Source organism: Halichoerus grypus, chromosome 6, assembly GCF_964656455.1.
Source record: "Halichoerus grypus chromosome 6, mHalGry1.hap1.1, whole genome shotgun sequence".
NCBI classification, from domain to species: domain Eukaryota; kingdom Metazoa; phylum Chordata; class Mammalia; order Carnivora; family Phocidae; genus Halichoerus; species Halichoerus grypus.
This window is the reverse complement of record NC_135717.1, coordinates 105,430,844-105,453,802: the sequence shown is the minus strand read 5'-3', so window position 1 is coordinate 105,453,802 and position 22,959 is coordinate 105,430,844. Positions and strand designations below refer to the sequence as shown.

The window sequence follows — 22,959 nt, the reverse complement described above, 5'->3', positions numbered from 1 at the left end:
AGATAGTTTGGAGATTGAAAAATAAGGGTATCTTCCTGCTCAATTTACTCAGAAATCTAAAATCGTAAGTGGTTATTATGAATGACCAGAGTCATGATTTTAATCTCTTTGGTGTTGGGATGAATTCCTTTTAAAAAACTTGATTACACTTAGTTCTCAAAACCCCTCATCTACATTAATTATTTCATCATACCAGAAATTACCTTATGTAGAAGGAGGAGGAAATTGCTGAGTTCATTATGCAGCCCACTTGGACACAGAGATCAAAGGTACATTATCATAAATTAGATTATTCTGCTCAAATCATAACTTCACTAAAATTTAGCAAAATCAAACCACACATATACATGCACACATTCATACACACACATAATTAATTTAACTTTAATGCTTGATTTCATCACCTTATTAGGCTATGTCAACTCCAGTCTGCTGTTGGGACTCCCTTTGACTTGGCTCAGACAGTAGATGACAAACATCTTACCCTTTCAAGCTTTATTTGTCTCTATAATTAACATTTTGATTGGTCCGAACTTAACAGCATTAGTGGAAACTGGCACATTTTCCAAGTTCTCATCTTCCTTTACAAGTGCCTGGCCATTTGGCCCCATCAGCCTGCCAGAGGCCAAACAGCCAGGAGGCATCCATGTAGTTCTTCATTACTAACATTCTTCTAGCCTGTATCTTGATTGATTGTTCATTCATCCAGTAGTCTTATTCAAGTAGATATTTACTAATGGGTATCATCAGGTATTATGTACACTCCGTCCACTCTGCAAATCCAAGGGAGCTGGAAAAAAATTTATAACATAATGCAAAGATAAGACATATAAGACCAACTTCAGTATAAGGAATTACAAGTGCAAACTGTGGTGGAGAATGTGGAATTCTGAGAACAGAAAAGTTATTTCCAGCATGAGGCTGAGAGAAGGGAGATTAAGCAGAGGCTAAAGGAAACCAAGAATTCACATGAATGGCAATTGGGAGAAGGTGTGCATCCCAGATGGAAACATTTTATGCAAAAAGACATAGAATAGGAAATGTTGCCATGAAAACAGCAGGTAAAATACCTTGATCAGAAAACAGAGTTTAGTGGAGGAGTAAAGGAAGAAGAGAAAGTTGGCTGGAATCAAAGTATAAGAGGCCTTGAAATCATGGCCAGGATGTTCAAGTTCTGTCCTATCAAAAAATATTTGCCACAGAAGAGTCCCTTGTTAAAGCCCTTGATAAAGAGCTAGGTTTTAGAAAAATTAATTTGGCAATAGCTTATAGGACAGACTAAAGAAAAAGACATCTATTTGGAAACTAATATAATAGTTAAGGCATGATAAAAATCAGGAAAGAGCAAACAACAACCAAAAGACAAAAGCCTGGGAGAAGTTGTAAGGGAAGAATCTAAGATCCCTTATAAAAAGCACTGTGACACTTCAAATCATTACAAGTATAGCCTAAACCTTTGCAAAGCCTGCCATTTGAACTATTATAATCTGATGATACCAAGCTGCCATTCAAGCATTTTAATTCCATATTCCCCCACACATATAGCTCTGTGTTGCTTTCTTAGGCAGCAAATCTGCCCAAGATTGCTCTTGGTATTGCTCTTGACACCTAGACAAAGTACTGTAGGAACTCAGGCTGTATTTGTTGGTTTAAAAAAAAATGAATTTGATGACCCCATCTATCTATCCAAATAGGTATTTTATGATTGCCACGAGAGGAATGCTTGGTCTTTTTACTATCCTCCTGTAGACCTTACCTCTATCTCTGTGCTATTGCTTATATTGCTTCCCACATCTAGAATGGTGACCTCTTTTTTATCTACTATAAGCTGTTTAAGGAAAATGTATCTGAGAGTCTATTTTCTCTGCCCAATTATAAATTATTTAATTTATTATTTAAAGCCATAGTTACAATCTAGCAATTATTTATTGTCCTAATATTGAGGTGTAGCTACTTGCCAAACTCAATGCTAAGTTCTCAGAGAACAAGACTGTGTAGCCTACTTTTATGCATTCCTAATTTCTGTCACTGTGTAGGTACATAATAAGCATCAAGTGACACTTTTGATTGATTGGTCATCTCTCCACTTCACTTTGCTCCTTTAAATAACAGCATCAGGTGGTGAGATAAACTGTCCATATTAGAAAGAGGTTAATGATGGTATACTCCCAGGATGAGTATGAGGACCAATTTTCTGTGCATTCATTAAGGGTGCCCAGAAAAGTTGAATAATAAATGGCAAAATAATTTGTTGAGGATGAGGAATTATGTAGGTTAGCCACTGTTAGAGAGGATTCTAAGTACCTACTGAAAAATAATTAGGAAACCTAATGGCAGAGCCAATTGAACTTATGAACAAAAGCAAGAAAATGTTCATGGGAAGAAATCACTGACTTACATGTGCTCATGGATTTACAATAAGCTATGGTTGCTTAGAAAAGTAATTTTTAAGATCATCACATAAGAGAAATGAAAGCATTATGTAAAAATACATAAAATTGGATTGTATAGTTTAAGAGATTTTTTTTAATTAAATTCCTCTGAAAAGATAGCAAAAATTGCAATTATTCATCCAGGGCACTGTAAGGAATGGAAAGCAAGATGTTACACAAAAGGAAAGTTTAAAAGATATATACCTAGCTAGGATAGCAAGAAGCAACACTTACCCAAAACTGTGAGGACCTGAGATCTATCTCTTTGAATTAAATTTCATGAAAAATGCTGTACAGATGCTTGAGATGGTTAAATAAGCTTTTTCATGAAACATGTATTCAATAAATACAACAACTTCTTTTCTGAAATGGGATGGCTGTTTGTACCAAGGTCAGAGACAAAACCTTATAAAATAAAATCAGACTTGGAGAGTTTGTTTTCTGGCACTGATAAATATCATCTCCTCTTTACAAACACTAATTATAAATTGATTGGGCCCTCCTTTATAATATAAATCATTCTTGGGGTATTTGATTTCATTAGTCACAGGAGTATTAGGGTAAATGATTTTTTTAAAAGATTTTATTTATTTGAAAGAGAGAGCGCTCCAGAGAGAGAGCACAACCACAGGGGAAGGGCAGGGGGAGAGGGAAAAGCAGACTCCCTGCTGAGCAAGGAGCCCCACAGGGGACTCAATCCCAGGGCCCTGGGATCATGACCTAAGCCAAAGGCAAACGCTTAACTGACTGAGCCACCCAGGTGCCTGGTAAATGATTTTTTAAAAAGATTTATTTATTTGAGAGAGAGAGAGAGAGAGAGCACGAGTGGGAGGGGCAGAGGGAGAGGGAGAGAGAATCTCAAGCAGGCTCCACACTCAGTGCTGAGCCCTGACAAGGGGCTTGATTTCAGGACCCTAAGCTCATGCCCTGAACCAAATCCTAAAGTCCAACACTTAACGGACAGTGCCACCCAGGTGCCCCCAGGGTAAATTATTTTAATACAAACTCCAACAAACATTTCCTGAATCCCAGTATATGTTAGTATGAAATTCATGAAAAGATGAATAATACATAGTCTCTGCCATTATAAAGACCACCGTCTAGCAAAAGTGTTGAGGAATGGAAGACTGATGTGAAAACAAGTAATTTCAAAACACTGTTTGCAGACATCAGGAACAGCATAGTAGACTTAGAAAGTAGAGACTAAAAGTAGTCTCTTATTTACAATAGACAATTTACAATTTACAATTTACAATTTACAATTTACAATTTACTTTACTAAAAGTAGGAGAAAAGCCAGGAGGGTTTGGGAGCCAAGTGAAGAGTGTATGTAAACAACCGGGAGAGATTAAATGTTAATTGGCTCCAGTAAGGCTGGCTGGGATAAAGACTGTGAATTGCCCTGTGAGTTTAGCAATGTGCGGAAGTCATTGTTCACATTTTCAAGAGTGGTTATGGTGGAGTTGAGCATGTGTAAAGCTAGTTAGAGTATGTTTAAATAGAATAGAAAGAAACAAATTGGACAGTGAACGGACTGTCTCAACTCTTTCAAGGAGTTTTGCTACAAATGTGTCAGAGAAACAGAGTAGTACAGAGAGAGGAAGTGGTATGAGGTTTTCTTTAAGATAGGAGAAACAACAGTGTGCTTTTATGCTGACAGTAGTGATCCAATGGAGAGGGAGGATTAATAATGCAAGAATCAGAGGGAATATTCTTGAAGGTGACATGAGAGAAAATGGGATTATCTTTAAGGCAAAATATATGGGTTACAGATGCTGCTGAGAGGGTTGATGAGGTGGTGTCTGTGGAAGGTTCTGCTCTTTGCTTCAATTTTTCTGAGTGAAGTGGAAAACTAGGTCATTAATTGAGCCTTAGCATGAGGAAGAAGGGTGATGGAGGTTTGTAGAAAGGTGAGAAGGTGTGAAATGGTCTTCTTGCAAATCTAGGAGATTGAGAGGGAGAAGGAATTGCTGTGCTACATTTGGGTTTACATGAGAAATGTCATGAATTTAAAGTGGAGCAGTGAGAGTTATTTTATGTTTTTCTCCAATTGCATTCACTTGCACGTGGGCAGGTGTAGAGATGATGGAGGCTTGAATTCAACCAGAGCTGCAGTTATTTTTGTTGTTGTTGTCCTGCAACTAAGAAGGTAGAGAGCAATAGGGAATTGGGGATGTGTCCCTGAGAGTGACTCTAATGATTAGCCATGGAATTAAAACTGGATAATAAGAGGGAAATGGTATCAGGGACGGAGGGATTATGAAATGGTGGTACAGTCACAGACTGGAGGTTCTCGTCATTTGGAAAGGTTGTCTGAGGGGTATAAGAGGGTCTGAGCTAGAAAGATAAGAGGTGTTGATCAGAGAGAGGTATGCATGACATTGGGGTTGTGGAGAGTTTGTAGCTAATGATGACAAAATCTATGTACATGGTAGTAATTTCAGTAAGTAAAGGGCATCATTGCAGGAGGGGAGTTCGAAGAACCTAGAGGCCACAAGGTAGAAAGAAACATGTGCATTGCTAGAAATTAGAACAAAAACATTGTCAAAGAGAGTGTTAGTGAACCATGAAATGAAAATAATGAAGACTTTAAAGGGAGTGATTTATTAATCAATAGACGGTTAACAATAAGTAATAATGGGGATGTGACTTGCTGACTTGAGCTTCAGGGCTGGTAGAGGTGGATGGAGGGAGAATGGTGTCAAAGTGACAATGGGGAACAAGAGGAATGCAGGACTGCCCCACCTCCAGGCTAGTGGAACAAGGACTGTGGGGAACATATCAGCCGCCGCATGAGAGGGGCACAGAGGAAACCATGTCCTAAAGAAAAGCCATGTTTCTACTGAGCAATAAGGTGAGAAGAACATTCAAAGAAGAGATTAAGGCTATAGAGGATTTTGATGATGTCCAATATTTATTTTTAAAACTTCATTGTGACATACAACTTAGTCTGCCTTCATGTATGTAGTGCCTTGCCTTGGTTAAGCGTGGCACTATGTATGTTTGTTGGTTTGTGGGTGGGTTTTTTTGCTGAGATTTTTGTGTATTGAGTGAATCACTCCTGTTCTTGTTTCAAAATGAATAGAGGAAAACAGGAAACAAAGATGAAAACTTAGTTTACCACACACTTGATTTAGTCTTAACTATTCAAGCCTTCTTAACTGTGAAATGGGGCTATAGCTTTTAATATATGCTCATAGTTTCTGATAAAAAGTTCAGTACTAACAAAAACAAGGAGAGATGAGTTCCTTACAAACATATTGAATAAATCAATAAAATGCTGCTAAATATATTTCTGCTTTTCCTCTCTGAATTCTCAAGCAATATCTAAGGTAAACTTAACAGATGATAAAGACACTGCAGTTAAGGGCGCCTGGGTGGCTCAGTCAGTTAAGCATCTGCCTTTGGCTCAGATCATGATCCCAGGGTCCTGGGATGGAGCCCTGCATCAGGCTCCCTGCTCAGCTGGGAGCCTGCTTCTCCTTCTCCCTCTGCCGGCCTCTCTGCCTACTTGTGCGCTCTCTCTCTCTCTCAATCTCTCTGTCAAATAAATAAATAAATAAAATCTTAAAAAAAAAAAGACACTGCAGCTGAGAATAGGAGGATAAAAGTCTCCCATTTAAGGGAAAGAGAACTGCTAGGTGCTAAGAAGTGAGTGAATTAGAGAGCCCTGTTATCCAGGGCTGTGGCCCAGGACGTGCTCACACAGGAATGACTTTGTTCCACCTCTGCAGCCCCAAACAGCAACCCTAGGCTTGCGATCATCAGAACCAGAGAATTCATTATGGTATTTGCACTTCAGCTGAATTCTAATGATAATAACTGTTAATCGAGTACAAGAAGTTATAGTTTTCAAAGTCGTCTTATCTAATATCTCATTCGGTCTTCACACTGTGAAAGGACTATTTTATAGATAAGGAGAGTAAAACTCAAACAAGTTAAGTGACTTGCCCAAGGGAAGCTGGGAGCACACTGTCTGATTCCAGGCCAGCACTTTTCCCATCTCCTCTCAGTGTTACGATCTTCAAGCACCTTCTTCTGGGTAGTAGGGAAAAGCTGGCTTGGTTTCCAGTGAGATTCCAAGACTCCACCCACACAATAACCGGAGCAGCTCTGTCTTTACATACTCAACTTCTGGCTTCTGATTTTGTTTGAAGGAAAGGATCTGTTGGTAATAAGTATTTGAAAATCACCATGTTAATGCATGTTATTCCTATGGCATCAAGTAATTTTGACTCCAGCTACTGTCAGATGTTCCAGGTAAGGTAGGGAAAGTTTTTCCTTCCCTACCTGGAAAAATACTTGGGTGGTGCTGTTCTAGGTTTGAAGGCTAAGAATGAGATCAGTAACAGTCAAGTGGCCTATACTTTGATTGGTTGTATATTTGTGTGAGACTAGCCACTTATGTCATTCCAAAAGAGAAAAAGAAAAGGGGCCGGTGGGCTGGGGAGAGAGCAAGAAAAAAAGATCTGTTTTGTCATGGCAATAGTTTAGCATTGTAATAATTAAAGCTTCTCTTAACTGACTAGCTAAACTATGACTTAGAATATACACTATTTGCCTTAATTATAGGGCATTACTACTCTTTGATTCCTGCTGGAGGGGCTTTACAGCTGTACAATTATATTCAGAGACATAAGAAAGAAATTACTGATTTTTAGGGAGAGGATAGAAGATTAAAATTTTATGATATTGAAAAGTATAAGTGAGTGTGAATGGAATCAATCTATAAAAAATAAAGAATTAGGGGCGCCTGGGTGGCTCAGATGGTTAAGTGTCTGCCTTTGGCTCAGGTCATGATCTCAGGGTCCTGGGATTGAGCCCCGCATCGGGCTCCCTGCTTGGCGGGGAGCCTGCTTCTCCCTCTCGCTCTACTGTTCCCCCTGCTTGTGCTCTCTCGCTCTCTCTGTCAAATAAATAAATAAAATCTTTAAAAAAATTTTTTTTTTAAAAATAAAGAATTTACCTTTGGGGGTATTTTGTTTACAAAATTTTTTTTTAAATCATTATATAAGTAAAAGTGATTTGGGCAGAAATATTAAATTATTTAACAAAATATCCTAATCTCTTAGGTACACTGAATATAGAACTAAGTTATACTAGACTTCTTTCATAATACAGAACATATACTACTTGTATTCCTTTATTATTTTTTTTAATTTATATCATTATTTTTCATGCATCATTTCACATAATTTGCACCACACATTATGGTGTGGGTAATACCATTACACCCATTTTTCAGACTGAAGCCCTGAGAGGCCCTGCCCAGAGTCATGCAACTGGCAAGTGAAGGGAGTGAGATTTGTACTATTGTTGGTCTGAACTTGTATTCCTTTTAAAATTCTTTTTACTTTCCTAAATACTCTCTAATGGTTGCCTGTCCCTAATTTAAGCCCCTAATCCTGTGTATCAAGGATAGATATACAGGCTTAAAGAAATAAATGGTATTCCATTATCAGATTAGTGCTAAAGAATATCAAGAATTAGAATGGGGGGGGCGCCTGGGTGGTTCAGTTGTTGGGCATCTGCCTTAGGCTCGGGTCATGATCCCAGGCTCCTGGGATCGAGCCCCGCATCAGGCTCCCTGCTCGGTGGGAAGCCTGCTTCTCCCTCTCACGCTCCGCCTGCTTCTGTTCCCTCTCTAGCTGTGTCTCTCTCTGTCAAATAAATAAATAAAATCTTTAAAAAAAAAAAAAGAATTAGAATGGGATTAGCTGTACCATTTCTATGGTATTTAAATAGTTGTGTAGTGTCCTAGCCTCAGCAATCAGACAACAAAAAGAAAAGGTATCCAAATCAGCAGGGAAGAAGTCAAACTTTGACTATTCACAGACAACATGATACTTTACGTAGAAAACCCAAAAGCCTCCCCCCAAAAATTGCTAGGCCTGATACACGAATTCAGAAAAGTCACATGATACAAAATCAATGTACAAAAATCTGTTGCATTTCTATACACCAATAATGAAGCAGCAGAAAGAGAAATCAAGGAATCGATCCCATTTACAATTGCACCAAAAACCGTAAGACCCTAGAAATAAACCTAACCAAAGAGGTAAAGGATCTGTACTCTGAAAACTAGAACACTTATGAAAGAAATTGAAGAGGACACAAAGAAATGGAAAAATATTCCATGCTCATATTTAACAAATATTGTTAAAATGTCTATACTACCCAAAGCGATCTACACATTTAATGCAATCCCTAACAAAATACCACCAGCATTCTCCACAGAACTAGAATAAACAATCCTAAAATTCATATTGAACCACAAAAGACCCTGAATAGCCAAAACAATCTGGAAAAAGAAAAGCAAAGTGGGAGGCATCAAATTCCAGACTTCAAGCTCTATTACAAACCTGTAGTGATCAAGGCAGCACCGGCACAAAAACAGACACATAGATCAGTAGAACAGAAAAGAAACCCAGAAATGGACCCTCAACTGTCTGGTCAACTAATCTTTGACAGAGCAGAAAAGAATATCTGATTGAAAAAAAGACAGTCTCTTCAACAAATGGCTTTGGGAAAACTGGACAGTAACATGCAGAAGAATGAAACTGGACCACTTCCTTACACCACACACAAAAATAAATTCAAAACGGATGAAAGACCTAAATGTGAAAAGAAATCATCAAAATCCTAGATTAAAACACAGACAGCAACCTCTTTGACATCAGCCATAGCAAATTCTTGCTAGATATATCTCTGGAGGCAAGGAAAACAAAGGCAAAAATGAACTATTGGGACTTCACCAAGATAAAGATTCTACACAGCAAAGGAAAAAATCAACAAAATTAAAAGGCAACCTTCAGAATGGGAGAAGATATTTGCAAATGACATATCTAATAAAGGGTTAGTATCCAAAATCTATAAAGAACTTCTCAAACTCAACACCCCAAAAAAACAAATAATCCAGTTAAGAAATGGGCAAAAGATATGAATAGTCATTTTTCCAAAGAAGACATACAGATGGCTAACAGACACATGAAAAGATGCTCAACATCACTCATCATCAGGGACATACAAATCAAAACCACAATGAGATACCACCTCACACCTGTCAGAATGGCTAAAATGAACAACTCAGGAAACAACAATGTTGGTGAGGATATGGAGAAAGGGGAGCCCTCTTACACGGTTGGTGGGAATGCAAGCTGGTGCAGCCACTCTGAAAACAGTATGGAGGTTCCTCAAAAAGTTGAAAATAGAACTATCCTATGACCCAGCAATTACACTACTAAGTATTTATCCAAAGGACACAAAAATATTGATTCAAAGGGGCACATGCACCCCAAAGTTTATAGCAGCATTATCAACAATAGCCAAATTATGGAAAGAGCTCAAATGACCATCAATTGATAAATGGGTAAAGAAGATGTGGTATACACACACACTGGAATGTTACTCAGCCATGAAAAAGAATGAAATCTTGCCATTTGCAATGACGTGGACAGAGCTAGAGTGTATTATGCTAAGAGAAATAAGTCAGTCAGAGAAAGACAAATACCATATGATTTCACTCATATGTGGAATTTAAGAAACAAAACAGATGAACATAGGGGAAGGAAGAAAAAAGAAAGAGAGGGAGGCAAACCATAAAATGGACTCTTAATGATAGAGAACAAACTGAGGGTTGCTGGAGGGGAGGTGGGTGGGCAGATGGGCTAAATGGGTGATGGGCATTAAGGTGGGCACTTGTGCTGAGCACTAGGGGTTATATGTAAGTGATGAATAACCAAATTCTCCTGAAACCAATATTGCCCTGTATGTTAACTAACTAGAATATAAAATACTTCAAACAACAACACAAAAAGGAAATATGGAAAATGCCACACACAAAAAAGATAGTTGTTTAGTATTTCAGTCCCATTAATAGAAAATAAGCTAATTCATTGTAAGAGAATGAATTTGGGACACCTCAGATTATAATTCTGATTTTACATAATTTACAATTTGCATAATAAAATTCTATTTTATTAATACACATAATAATGATATCTTGAATAAAATTATTGAAGAGTCACAGAATGATAGAGAATCATAGAAATTAAGGGTTAGAAAACACTTAGAAGTCTAGCATCTCACCTGAGGCAGAAACCTTTTCCTTCAACATCTGACCTTTGTTTCTATACATTGTGTTTGTGGAAGTTCATTACTTCACCATTTTGTACAGCTCTAGATATTTTTAAATGTTCCCTTATATCAAGCTGAAGTCTATCTTTACCTGTAACTTCCACTGATTCTTATTAATTCTGCCATGACAGTCCTTCGGATATTAGAAGTCAGATTCCTGTCCTTTCTAGGTTCAATATCCTCAGCTCTTCGAGCTATTTCTCAAATGGTATCTTGGCTAGGTATCTTACTTCTGATTATCACTACTTTTTTATCCCTCTTAAATCAGTCCTTATGTGTGCATCAATGAATCAAGTATTAATTAAGCAATAGCCTCAGTATTACTTAGCGCTTGCTGTAAAAAATAATGTAGACCTGATGTAATAAACAACAGAAGTGAGTAGAGGATTTTGAAGTAAGTGCTAGATAGATATTAAGTATAAAAGAGTGCTGAAAGAAGGAAAATCAGCCAAAGGCTAGTATAGAAAGCCAAATATAGGGTGATGAGGATCTGGACTGAGTTGCAATGGAAATGAAACAGAATGGACAAGTATATGGGATGTTTCAAAGCAAACATCAACAAGATTTAGAAAATTGAGTAAATCTCATGAATAAAGGAAAGGTGATCCAAAGCATAATGCAGGCTCCCAAGCATATGTGGCTGATAATGTTAGAGCTATTTTTTAAGATTGTGGAAGGGAGCACCAGTTTGGGAGTAAAAGGCAGAAAATAATGAATTTGCTTGAGTTTGGAGCAAAATTAAGATAACCATTTAGAAATCTCCCTTAGAGATATAGAAATATGGAACTAGAAGTTTATATATCTGAGATATATGCAAGGAACCATCAGATTTAAGATGACAGTTATAGTCTGAGAAATGATTAGACTGATGGAGAGACCAAGGAGAATAAAGAACAAAATACCTGGGACTGAGCATTGAGTAGTCACATAAGTTGATATGGTTCCTGCCAGAAATCACAGAGGAAGTAGAAGAGAAGCAGATCTTAGTGCAGGTCACATTTACAAGGCGCTAGTTAGTTGATACAGCCAGTGTTCTGGAAATGTTGACTAGAGTAGTAGTAACAGTGATAATAGGAAAGTCAGTTTGAATTCTAAAACACTCTATTATGTTGGCCCCAAATTCTAAAATTCTACATTTTTTAATCCTCAGGATTTCTGAAGCCCACTCCATGTTGAAAAAAGAAAAATGTACTAATTTTGGCTGTCACCACTATATATTCTCTTTACAAGTAAATACTCATTTAATTATCTTAAGTATTAGAAATAATTAACACAGTGTAAGAATAGGTGGACTTATGTTTTTTATTGTAATGGGGGGTAGTCAGTAAGACAGGAGATTCATGAGACTCAAATATGTAGATATAAAGAAACCAGCCATCTGAATGATTGGTCTGCATAAGAGTGACAGCTAGATATAACCAGATGATTGATGATTCACAGTATTTTGTGGAATACTAAACTTTGTTGGTAATCATGTTTTTTTACAACAGTATGTAATTTATGTAATTATATGCTTGTGATTGATGGTACAAAATTCCAAAAGCTCATAAAAAATGTACATTTGAGTGTTTCAGGTGCTTCTATCATTTTAGAAGCCTTTTCCTTTGAATATTGCATTTCTCCCATTTTTCAAAAGTAGCTCTTTGTGTGTGTGTGTGTGTGTGTGTGTGTGTCTGTCTGTCTGTCTGTCTGTCTATTGATACAAATGCAATGCTTTCATTATCCTGGGGATGGGGGAAAGTTTATATGCCACCATATAATGTTGTCATCAAATGATCTTCCTAAATTATTTTGTGTGTGTGTGTACAGCCACAATTCCTTCCGGAGACACCTACCAAGGCAAATGCAGGTTTCCAGTGTTGATTTTAGCATGGGCACAGAACCCGTTTTACAAAGAGGAGAAACAACAACCAGCATTGGGAGGATAAAACCAGAGCTCTACAAACAGAAATCAGTTGACTCTGAGGGCAACAGGCAAGAAGATATCAAAACCTGTGGGAAACTTAACTTCACCCTCCAGTATGACTATGAAAATGAACTTCTAGTTGTTAAAATTATCAAAGCCTTAGATCTCCCTGCTAAAGACTTCACAGGCACTTCTGACCCTTATGTGAAGATGTATCTTCTTCCAGACAGGAAGAAGAAATTTCAGACCCGTGTGCACAGAAAGACTTTAAATCCTCTATTTGATGAAACTTTTCAATTTCCTGTAGTATATGATCAACTAAGCAACCGAAAACTACATTTCAGTGTATATGATTTTGACAGATTTTCTAGACATGACATGATTGGGGAAGTGATTCTTGATAATTTGTTTGAAGTCTCTGATCTCTCCAGGGAAGCCACAGTGTGGAAAGATATTCATTGTGCTACCACGGTAAGTAAGAATTCCACCAATATATTGGTTTTTATTTGACCAGCAGTGGTATATAAAACTAATTATCACCAGCTTATTGTAGTAAGCTTACAAAGTTATAGAATTTATATGCTAAGAACCTGCAAAGGTAGGATTTGATTACATATATAATAATAATTCAGCCACCTAACACAATATTAGTAATTATGTAAATAAAAAAATAGCTCTTTAAGTTACCAAAAATAGTGGTTGTTTTCTCTCATAAAATGTTTATTTAACCTGTGTCTTCGTAGTTAATATTGACTTTCATTATTTAAGAAGATTTTGTTCCTCAGATCAAACCTAAAATGTACTTTGATGCTATTTTGAAAAGCCCTTGGGTGAGTTTAAAACAGCCCATTCCTACAGAGGCTTTCATGAAATAGACATGATTACAGAATTTGAAATGTTGAATGATGATCATAAGTGATCGTTTATATTAGAATTTTTCTTTTCCATTACAAAATGCTTTCTCTGAATATAAAATAGTAACTTTAATAATGAAAATTTGGAAAACAGTAAAAAACAGTACAAAATTAAAATATTCTATAATGCTACCAATTATATGTAATATTATGGCATATTGCTTTCTAAATTTTTTCTATACATGTTTTAAAATTATTGAGATCAAACTATGTTTAAAAATTTCCACACTGATTTTCTTTCATGCTACATTTGTTTTAGTGCGTGGTGTTTAAATATACGATCTATTTACCTAACCATTCTCTTATTGTTGGATATTTGAGTTAGGCATAAATTTTGTTATACTAAAAAATGTTGTGTTCTTTGTTACATAAATCTGTTTTATCTGAGATTATGTGTCTAGGACAGAATTATGGAATTGGAACTAGAGAACTGGTCACTTAGGTTAGACTGCAGAATTGTTTTGTTTTGGGGTTTTTTTTTTGTTTTGTTTTAAGAGAGAGACAGAGCTGGCCCGGGGGCGGGGGGGAGGGGCAAAGGGAGAGGGAGAAAGAGACTCTTAAACAGGCTCCACACTCAGCACAGAGCCCAACATGGGGCTTGATCTCATGACCCCGAGATCATGACCTGAGCAGAAATCAAGAGTGGGATGCTTAGCCAACTGAGCCACCCAGGTGCTCCTGATTTTGGGGGTTTTCAATGGAGCCATTTAATTTTTTACCACCAGGTTAGGTTGTCTTTATGAATTTACCATCTTTTGTCCAAATTTTACCAAAATTTATAAGCTTAAAATTTGGAGTTTTTAATAGAGGTAAGGGATTATTTTAAAAATAAGGAAATTATATTTTAATTCAGAGTAATTCCTTTTTTATTTTTCTCCCATCAGTGTTTTACTAATTAAAATCAGTATTTGGGGTCATTATGTTTTCACTATAATTATTATACGGATAAGGTAACTTAAAATTTTATACTTCCAATTTGTTGCATTGCATCATCATAACATTTTCAATTGTTAGGTTTTTATTCCACGGGAACAAAGAAGAAATTTTCAAACTGGATCATATTTCAAAGGTACATTGGGGCTCTTTCGATTTCATGGTGTTTTTCACTTTATTACCTATATTCCTACAGGGAAAAAAATGGTGAGCAGTGATTTTTACTGTTTTAAAAAGTATGACACCTTCTAGAATTCTACAAATACAGATAATAATTAATTGTTACGTTCTTTCTTTCTTGATTCCCCAATATTATATTATTCCTTCTTTTATTCATTCAACAAATATTTGCTAAGTGCCTACTATGGGTTTGGCATGTTCTAAGTAATAGGGATGCAAAAAATTGTTCCGAAACATGTTCTTGGGCCCACGTGGGTAATCTAGGATAACTTCCCCATCTTAAAGTTCATAATAATCTTAATCACATCGGCAAAATCCCTTTTGCCATGTAGGTAACATATTCACAGATTCTAGAAATTAGGATGTGGCCATCTTTGGGAGTGTATTTATTCTGAGTACAACATCTATCAACATTTTCATTTCAATATTCTGGATACAAAAAGAAGTAGGTAGATAATAAAATATATTATTAAATTATTCTAGCCAAATGACATTTCTCTGTAACTGGAACATTGAGCCACTCATTGTTCTAGATACTGCTTATGGCTTTTCTGTTGGGAAGATAGTAATGAAACCTAAATTTCTTGACTATGACACCAAATATTTACTAGTATCATCTTTATGGTTAGTGTAATATACACTAGTATCATCTTTATGGTTAGTGTAATGTTTAAGTAAAGCTTCTCTTCAGCTTTTGAAAAATCAGTAAACAATTTTATATTTCAGATTAATAAAGTGAAAAAATGTGAGTTGAAGTTTGCTTAAGAAATCTTTTCTTACACATTTTAACTTTAAATAATTTCATACAGAAATACAGAGTTTTCTACAGAGAAGAAGAAAGAAAGGAAAGAAATAAAAAGAAATGTAGTCATATACCTTCACTTATCCAAGTTTTGTAGAAACCTGCAAAGGTGATCCAACTATGTAAACACAGATTTTATGTAACAGATAAATCTCTTTATATCAGGAGACACTAATGACAAATACACATAAATAACTAGTTAAACATAGATCTTAAGCCACTCTTATAATTTAAGGTTCTTATTTGAAATAATCACGTATGAGTTTTTTAAAAGAGTAACTTTATATCCTGCAAACCTCCAACTTAAAAATTCTAAAATTTAGTCAAAAAATTTTGTTACCAACTTGAAATAGTTGATATATTTTTAATGTTTAATGAATCTCTTTAGTATCATTAAGTCCTACTTTACTATCATATTGATATAAATGCCATGGATCTCTTTTTACTTTTTCAGGCCAATGATATGATTATTAAAAGTAGAACTCTATGGAAATCAGAGTTGCTGCTTTTTTGCGATTGTTGTTTTTAATTATTTTGTTTCTCATTCCAACAAATTTTTATCATAGAGTCTCGGTCAGTTTTTTCCCCATGTATCCAAAGACCTGTCCAGGGGCGCCTGGGTGGCTCAGTCAGTTAAGCGGCTGCCTTTGGCTCAGGTCATGATCCCAGGGTCCTGGGATCAAGCCCCACATCAGGCTCCCTGCTCGGCAGAGAGCCTGCTTCTCCCTCTCCCTCTGCCTGCCTCTCTGCCTACTTGTGCTCTCTCTCTTTCTGTCAAATAAATAAATAAATAATAAATAATAAATCTTTAAAGAAAAAAAAAGACCCATCCAAGGCCTTATTCAAAAAATCTTCCTAGGCCAGTTCACTAAACGAAATTGATTTTTTTTTTCTACAGCATTGGATTCAAATAACTTCAATTTGATTACATAAGTATTTACTGAGAAACTTCTATGTACAAAGCTTATACTTCGTTCTAAAGTGGAAATAAAGACTAGTAAAATACAAGTTTTGGTCAAGAACTTTAGTCTAATAGAAGAAACAAGTAAACAAAGAAGTAAAGTATATGCTAATATATAATTAATAACTATGTAATATCTTCCTGATAACCTCCACAAATGTGGTCTTGTTCACACACACACATTCACACACTCTCGCTCTCTCTCATACAGATTATGTCTAATATGAATATAGTGTAAAAGATCACCATATGAGGATGACAGAATTCTGAAAAAAAGAAAGGGATGTTTCTTGAAGAGAAAACAGCATGAGGAAAAAGAAAGCAAGTTCTAGGACATTTTCAGGGGGAAAACAGTAGGCTTGTGAGTTTGGGAATATGAGATGAAGAAGGGACCAAAGGGAACCAAAACTAGAATGTTCTATTTAAACTACACTCAGTAAGCCCTTTATTGCTGTAGAGGTTTATATTTATTTTGTGAAGAGTGAAACTATTAGAGCTGTTACCCTCTATGGCATTGTGTGTACGCTGGGTAGGAGTGAGGGCATATGAAATGTAGGGGGCCAGGTAGGAGTCTAACATGGCAGTCTAGATTAGAAGAAATAAAGACTGGCTGAGACTGGTAGTAATGGAAATGGAAAGAAGCTAGCATCGGCCATGGAAGTGCCATCTGAGGCATGTATTTAAACATTTTCCAAGTAGATGTCTTACGTCTTCCCCTTGCCTCTAAGCTGGAAGACAGAAATCATCTTGTACATCTCTTGTATTCTTTACAGCATATATGAGCACTTTGTAATTAATCAGTAAATACTTGTTGAATAAATTAATGTAGCAAATTCTCATAGTAGGTCAAGTTTAAGAATGTATATAAGTATAAATCTGCCACTACCAGAGGGCAAAAACAATGCAGTCTTGTACCCTGTTGTTTACAAATTAATAAATATATGCTTAGTTCTATTTGTTAACATCAACTACTTTCTGTAACAAAAAATTAAAAATTTATTCAGTGTGTGACATAAATTCATATGCAAAATAAAGCAGGAATATTTTATTGTCAAAAATCCTTTCAGGTTGAAACAAAAGTCACATATTTTGTATTCATAATTTCATTACTAATTATTTCTATACAAGAAAGATTAATATTTTTATCAGGAATTAGCAAGGTTTTTAAAATTTAAGATTGGGAATAAAAAGGAAGTTTGAGGAATAAGGAAATAAAAAGGTATGTCTTTATTCTTTACAAAAAATTAATTTTCACTTGAAGGATCATCCCACTATATACAGAAATATGGCAAGCCAGTCATCGCTTGCACTAATATAGAAATATCTCCCAACATAGGGAAAAATCACATTGAAGAACAGTGTGTACCCTATGCCACTATTTTGGTAATGAGAAAGAAATATATATTCATATTTGGTTATATATATATTAGTAAAGCCTATTTAAGGACACACAAGAATCTAATAGTTACCTATTGGCAAAAGTGGTAGAAACTAGTTGAACATAGAAAAGGAATGATTTGCAACATATTGCTCCATATACATTAATTTTTAAGCTATGTAAGTATATTTTTCAAATTTTTAATTAACTTTTTTCAAGAAGTCACTCATTATAAAGACTAATTTAAATGTAGTGATCTCATGCACACTCAAGAAGCCATTGAAAGTATAGGTAGCTAAAGAAAAGCTTTTCTTTTTTTGAATAGAACTAGCTCTATTTTACATATTTATTTACTCATCTAATCAATGAACATTTTTTTCAGCACCAATGATGTTCAGACACTGAGGAATTCTCACAGGAAAAGAGAGTGTATGCACATAACCACAATGACCTGGTTTACAGCTATAAAGTACTTTAATCTATTATCTTTTAACCAAGGATCTGTCAAGTTTGAAAGAGTAGACCTTGACATGCCAAATACAAACTATTGTGTTTGTTGTACCAACCAGAGTGCTGAATGTACTAGCTGAGCTTGAGTTTGAAGTTATGTATTTTAATACCCAGTACCAAAATATCTTTAAATGTTTAAAAGTTTTTTTTATTTGTTTTCTTGCTTCTAGTGACATATTTTTAATTTTTCCCGTGAGCATCCTGAATCTATTCCAGGATCAAAATAATACTGTTTTTTATTTTGTTTTGGTTTTTTGCATTTAGCTATCAATTCTCTCTTAAATTTTGTTAACTCTGGAATAATTTGTTATCCAATAACATTTTAAAGAGTGGCAAAATTCCAACTTCATTCTAAAGGAAAAAGTGTGGTGGAAGGCAAGGCAGTAGAGAGTAAATTTTTTGGTTAGGGGCCATCTAGCTCAACCTTTGGGGTGCAGCAAGCAATATTACAGTCATAGGCCTGCAGATTGGGACAATGAACCCGGATCTACTCCTCCTTAGGCATTCCTAATTTTCTCTTTCATCTCTGCCATAAACCCTGTCCTGGAGTGTCACAGATACCACATCTGCTAATGGGCCACCATTAATTGACTATTAACTCAAATGATGCAGATAAATTCTATGAACCTATCTATAATGTCTTTTAGTCATTTTGCAAGAATTTATAGCAAGTACCTATGTTGTAATATAAAATCAAATTAAAATTAAGTTCAAAATAACAAAGTCTATCATAGACTATCAAAAGATTATGAAAGTTCCCAAAGTGTGGTTCTTCTTGGCTTTAACACCTGTTCAACTCAGGAAGACTGTTAAGGGACTTTGTCTCCACAAAACAAACAAACAAAGCAGGAACACACCCGTAAAAACACCAGACAAACTAGTGGTTGCTGGAGGGGAAGCGAGTAGAGGGATGGGCAAATGGGGGAAAAGGGAAAAAAAAAATAAGGAACTTTGTCTCATGAATATTTGGTATTCAATAAATCACCATAGTTTTTTATATTATTTTGAAAGTTAAACCTCATCTATGTACATTTAGAGAACAAGGACTTCAGTGTTCTGTCTGTTTTGACTGCCTTTGCATTTCACATGAAAGATTGCAGGCAAATTAGCTTTAAAATAGCCCACAACAATTAAATTAGCCTTTATTATCAGTTTAAGCAGTAGATCCCTGTAATATCGGTTACAGCATTTTGTTTCACAAAACAAAGAAAGTTAATGCATATCTAACACTTAAATTGGTGCCACCAGTTTTAGTCTTTTTTTTTTTTTAAGATTTTATTTATTTATTTGACTGAGAGACACAGCGAGAGAGGGAACACAAGCAGGGAGAGTGGGAGAGGGAGAAGCAGGCTTCCCGCCGAGCGGGGAGCCCAATGCGTGATGCAGGGCTCAATGTGGGGCTCAATGTGGGGCTCAATCCCAGGACCCTGGGATCATGACCTGAGCCGAAGGCAGACGCTTAACGACTGAGCCACCTAGGCGCCCCACCAGTTTTAGTCTTAATTCAACACTGATGCCACACTTTTTAAATAAATAGAGAATTGTTGGGTAAGCACAGTAAGACATTTTGAATCATTGAAAAAACATCAGTCAAAAATTGGTAGCTAACTATATTTTAGTCATAATATTTGGGGTTGTTCAAAAAGCAAGATGATTTTTTTTTTTTTTGCCTAAATTCATTGCATCCACATAGTTTCTAATTTAAATTCCTACCTTGCTCAACTTGTAAAGATTTATAACTAACTTCTCTATCACCCTTGGGTCTCTCCCTCTCCCCCCTTCCCCATTGCCTACCCTCATCCCTCTACCCTCTCCCTATCTGGCTATTGTTGAAAGCCCTGTAGCCTAATCACTGAAGAACTTAGCCTTTGGGACAAACTAACAAGCTTTGCATCCCTGCTGTGTCACTTCCCTCTATGGTTTTGAGCAAGTTACAAAATCTCTCTAAACTTTAATTACCTTATCTGTAAAACAGGGATTATGGGAAGGCAAACCATAGTTTGTTGAATAGAGTAAATAAGATAAATGCTTAGCAGAGCTAGGCATTTGTCAATGTTTACTGTATGTTAGCTGCCAAGAAGTTTTACAGATGCTATCATCAGGCTGTGGTTTTGGTTGTTGTTATGTAGCTTACATATTAAACAGGAATAAAGATCTTGGTGCTAAAAAGTGGTTATGTCCTATTATTATGGTAGGAGGTAGTTTTAGGTGGTATGCTTATCTATGTAGGGTGGAAAGTTTTGTCTAAGAGTTTATTTAAATCTTTTTAGTGACTGTGTACTGTGATTCAGTGAGTATATAATTTTTTTATGAAGTATATACTCATAATGTCACATTGCATGCCCCTCATCTGCAACCTGACTCTTCCTTTAACACCGGGCACTTCTCCTCTTTGTTCCTTTACCAACCTGTACGTGCGCTTATTGAGCGCATCTTATAAAACTTCAGGAGCTAAAGTTGCTAGATGTACTCCGTGTGTTCCTTCAGGTTCACTCTATCATCCTCTACACTGTTCAGTAGCTCAGGGGGCTGGACTGTTAGGTCCACAGACACTGTTCTCTGGGTTCTGGCAAGAGATGTTAGGGCAGGAGGAGAATGTCATTTGGATATGTATTCTCTCATCTTGCTCTGAGAGATTGCCTCAGTCTGACTGTGTCCTTCACCTGAGGGCACAGTTCCTCTCAAAGCAGCCTTTTCTTTTCACCACTTTTTCCTTCTGAGTCCAGGTAGCTGTCCCCCTTCCCTTGTCCTTTCAGACCTAGGGGTCATCACAGCCCCCCCCCACCCACCCATTACCAGTGCCCGGTGCTGTACCCTCTTTTGTGGTTTTCTGACCCCTGCTCACATCTCTGTAGATAGTCCATTCGTTAAGCCCTCTGGAATTAGCCTAGTTTATGTGTGCCATCTATTTCCTCCTGGATCCCTGACTGATAGGCCAAAGGGGAAAAAAAGAACAACAACAAAGAATTCCTGACTACAAACAGTTTAATTTCCTATAACCTTCTTGGACTTTGCCATGTGTCTGAGATATTCTGTGTGTTCATTACCTTTAGTCCTTTAAACGCTTGATTGTAAGACAAGGCCTTCAACCACAGAAAGTGAGAAAGAACCATGGCCATGCTAAAATCCTCTAGTCTTTATACACAGAGAATTTCAAAGGAACTCCTTAAAATGGAATCTCACATTTCACCACAATTGAAAAAGTCAGAATTTCTGCCTCTTAAAAATCAAGATTTCAAACAAGAATAATACATCATTTATTTAGAGTCATCTAGAAAAGTGTATGTTAATATTATAGGTTTCAAAACATGTCTATGTGCCCAATTTCTTACTTTAAAAATTTAAAATAGAAACACTTATAAAACACTATGCATGTCCCTGTTTTTTAAGTAAAATGTACTGAATAATTTGACCTTTTCTGAAGAGAGGTGATCTTTATGACCATTAGTTATAATAAATTTAAAAAGCAGATTTTTATTTCTGTCAATTGCTCTTCTATTACACTATTTTGTCCCCATTATAAGTATACATGCTTCCTGCATTCCTTACCTCTCCAATTTGTTGCTTTTAAAATACCTAAGTTGGGAGAATTGTATACAAATAAAATCAATACATTTTAAATATTGACCAGTGATCTTTTACTCAGAGTAAAGTGCATGAGACTTGTAATAGGTCAGAAGTCTTTTCATATTAATTTTAAAATTCTAGAGTATTTTGGAGTAGGATTTTGAGAACACTCACGTCTAGATCATGTGGTCGTATTATTTTAGAATTGCTAGAGAGTTCAAGTATAATCCTTTAATTTTATAGTTTAGAAAATGAAGGCTTGGAATATTTTTTAAAAATTACTTATGCTCACCCAGCTGATTAATAGAAGATCCAGAACTAGATTTTAAATCTTTAACTCTTAGTTCAGTGTTCCTTGTCTTGAATTATCTTGGAGTGTTACCATGTTTGGAATATACTAAAAAGAAATTAAAAGAATTGAATTTTTTTAACATGGAAGTTCAACTTTTGGCTTACAGGGTTGAAATCTCAAAATACTTACATAATTTGAATTAAATAATTTTTTAATATGATACTTATGATAAAAATATGTGTTTAAGGCCTTTAAAATGTCTAATCCTATCAAATCTATCTTGTTCACAACTTGTATCAAAATACATGGAGAACTAAATAATGACTCTCTTGGTCTTTTTAAAAGAACAGTTGGAATCAATGTTATTTCAGGAAATTTCTAGGCAAGTTTTCCTCTCAGATGTAATTAGTGAAAAATCTGTATGTGGGGTATAATTGAATTTTATCATTTGTGTCCTGCTGTATTTTAATGTTTGGAAGTTGCAGGAGATAAGGAGAAGCTCTTCAGCCCCATGACATGCTAGCAACATGCCTGTATCTGTTGCAGGTTTTAGGAATTCAGTATAGTTCTAAAGGTACCATGAGTTAAAGTTGTTCCTTTCTTGTGCTTACCTAGTTTATTATTAACATGCTCTTATATAGTGAAGGGAATATGCAGTTGACTTTTAAATGTGAATGTTCAAAATATTCTCCTCCTTCTCTCTAATAGACTGCATTAAAGTTTCCTATAAATCAGGTAACTGATTTTCTAATTTCTAAAGCATTTTTTCAAAGAAATATAGTACTTCAACTGCTACTTCAACTGCTAGCTTTGAAATCTAAGGCCATGAAAACAATTTAAAGTTTGTTGTCCTGGCTAGTAAAATTTGAAGCACTGTTTCTGCTGGGGAAAGTCACAGAGGGAAGCAGAAATCTACAGGAACTAAGTGAGTGTAGTTTCATTGGAAAA

General features: G+C 35.9%; 1 protein-coding gene across 4 annotated transcripts in view; it reads left to right on the top strand.

Annotated features, from left to right (window-relative positions):
- Positions 1-22,959, top strand: part of SYT10 (synaptotagmin 10) — a 67,058-nt gene that overhangs the window by 19,829 nt on the left and 24,270 nt on the right. For all 4 annotated transcript variants that reach the window (XR_013449139.1, XR_013449138.1, XR_013449140.1 and 1 more), the window contains exon 3: positions 12,378-12,945. Coding sequence is in view for 1 of the 4 variants with exons in the window: in XM_036091828.2 (XP_035947721.1) it covers positions 12,378-12,945 (568 nt within the window). In the remaining 3 variants the exon portion in view is untranslated. The remainder of the gene's footprint in view (positions 1-12,377; positions 12,946-22,959) is intronic.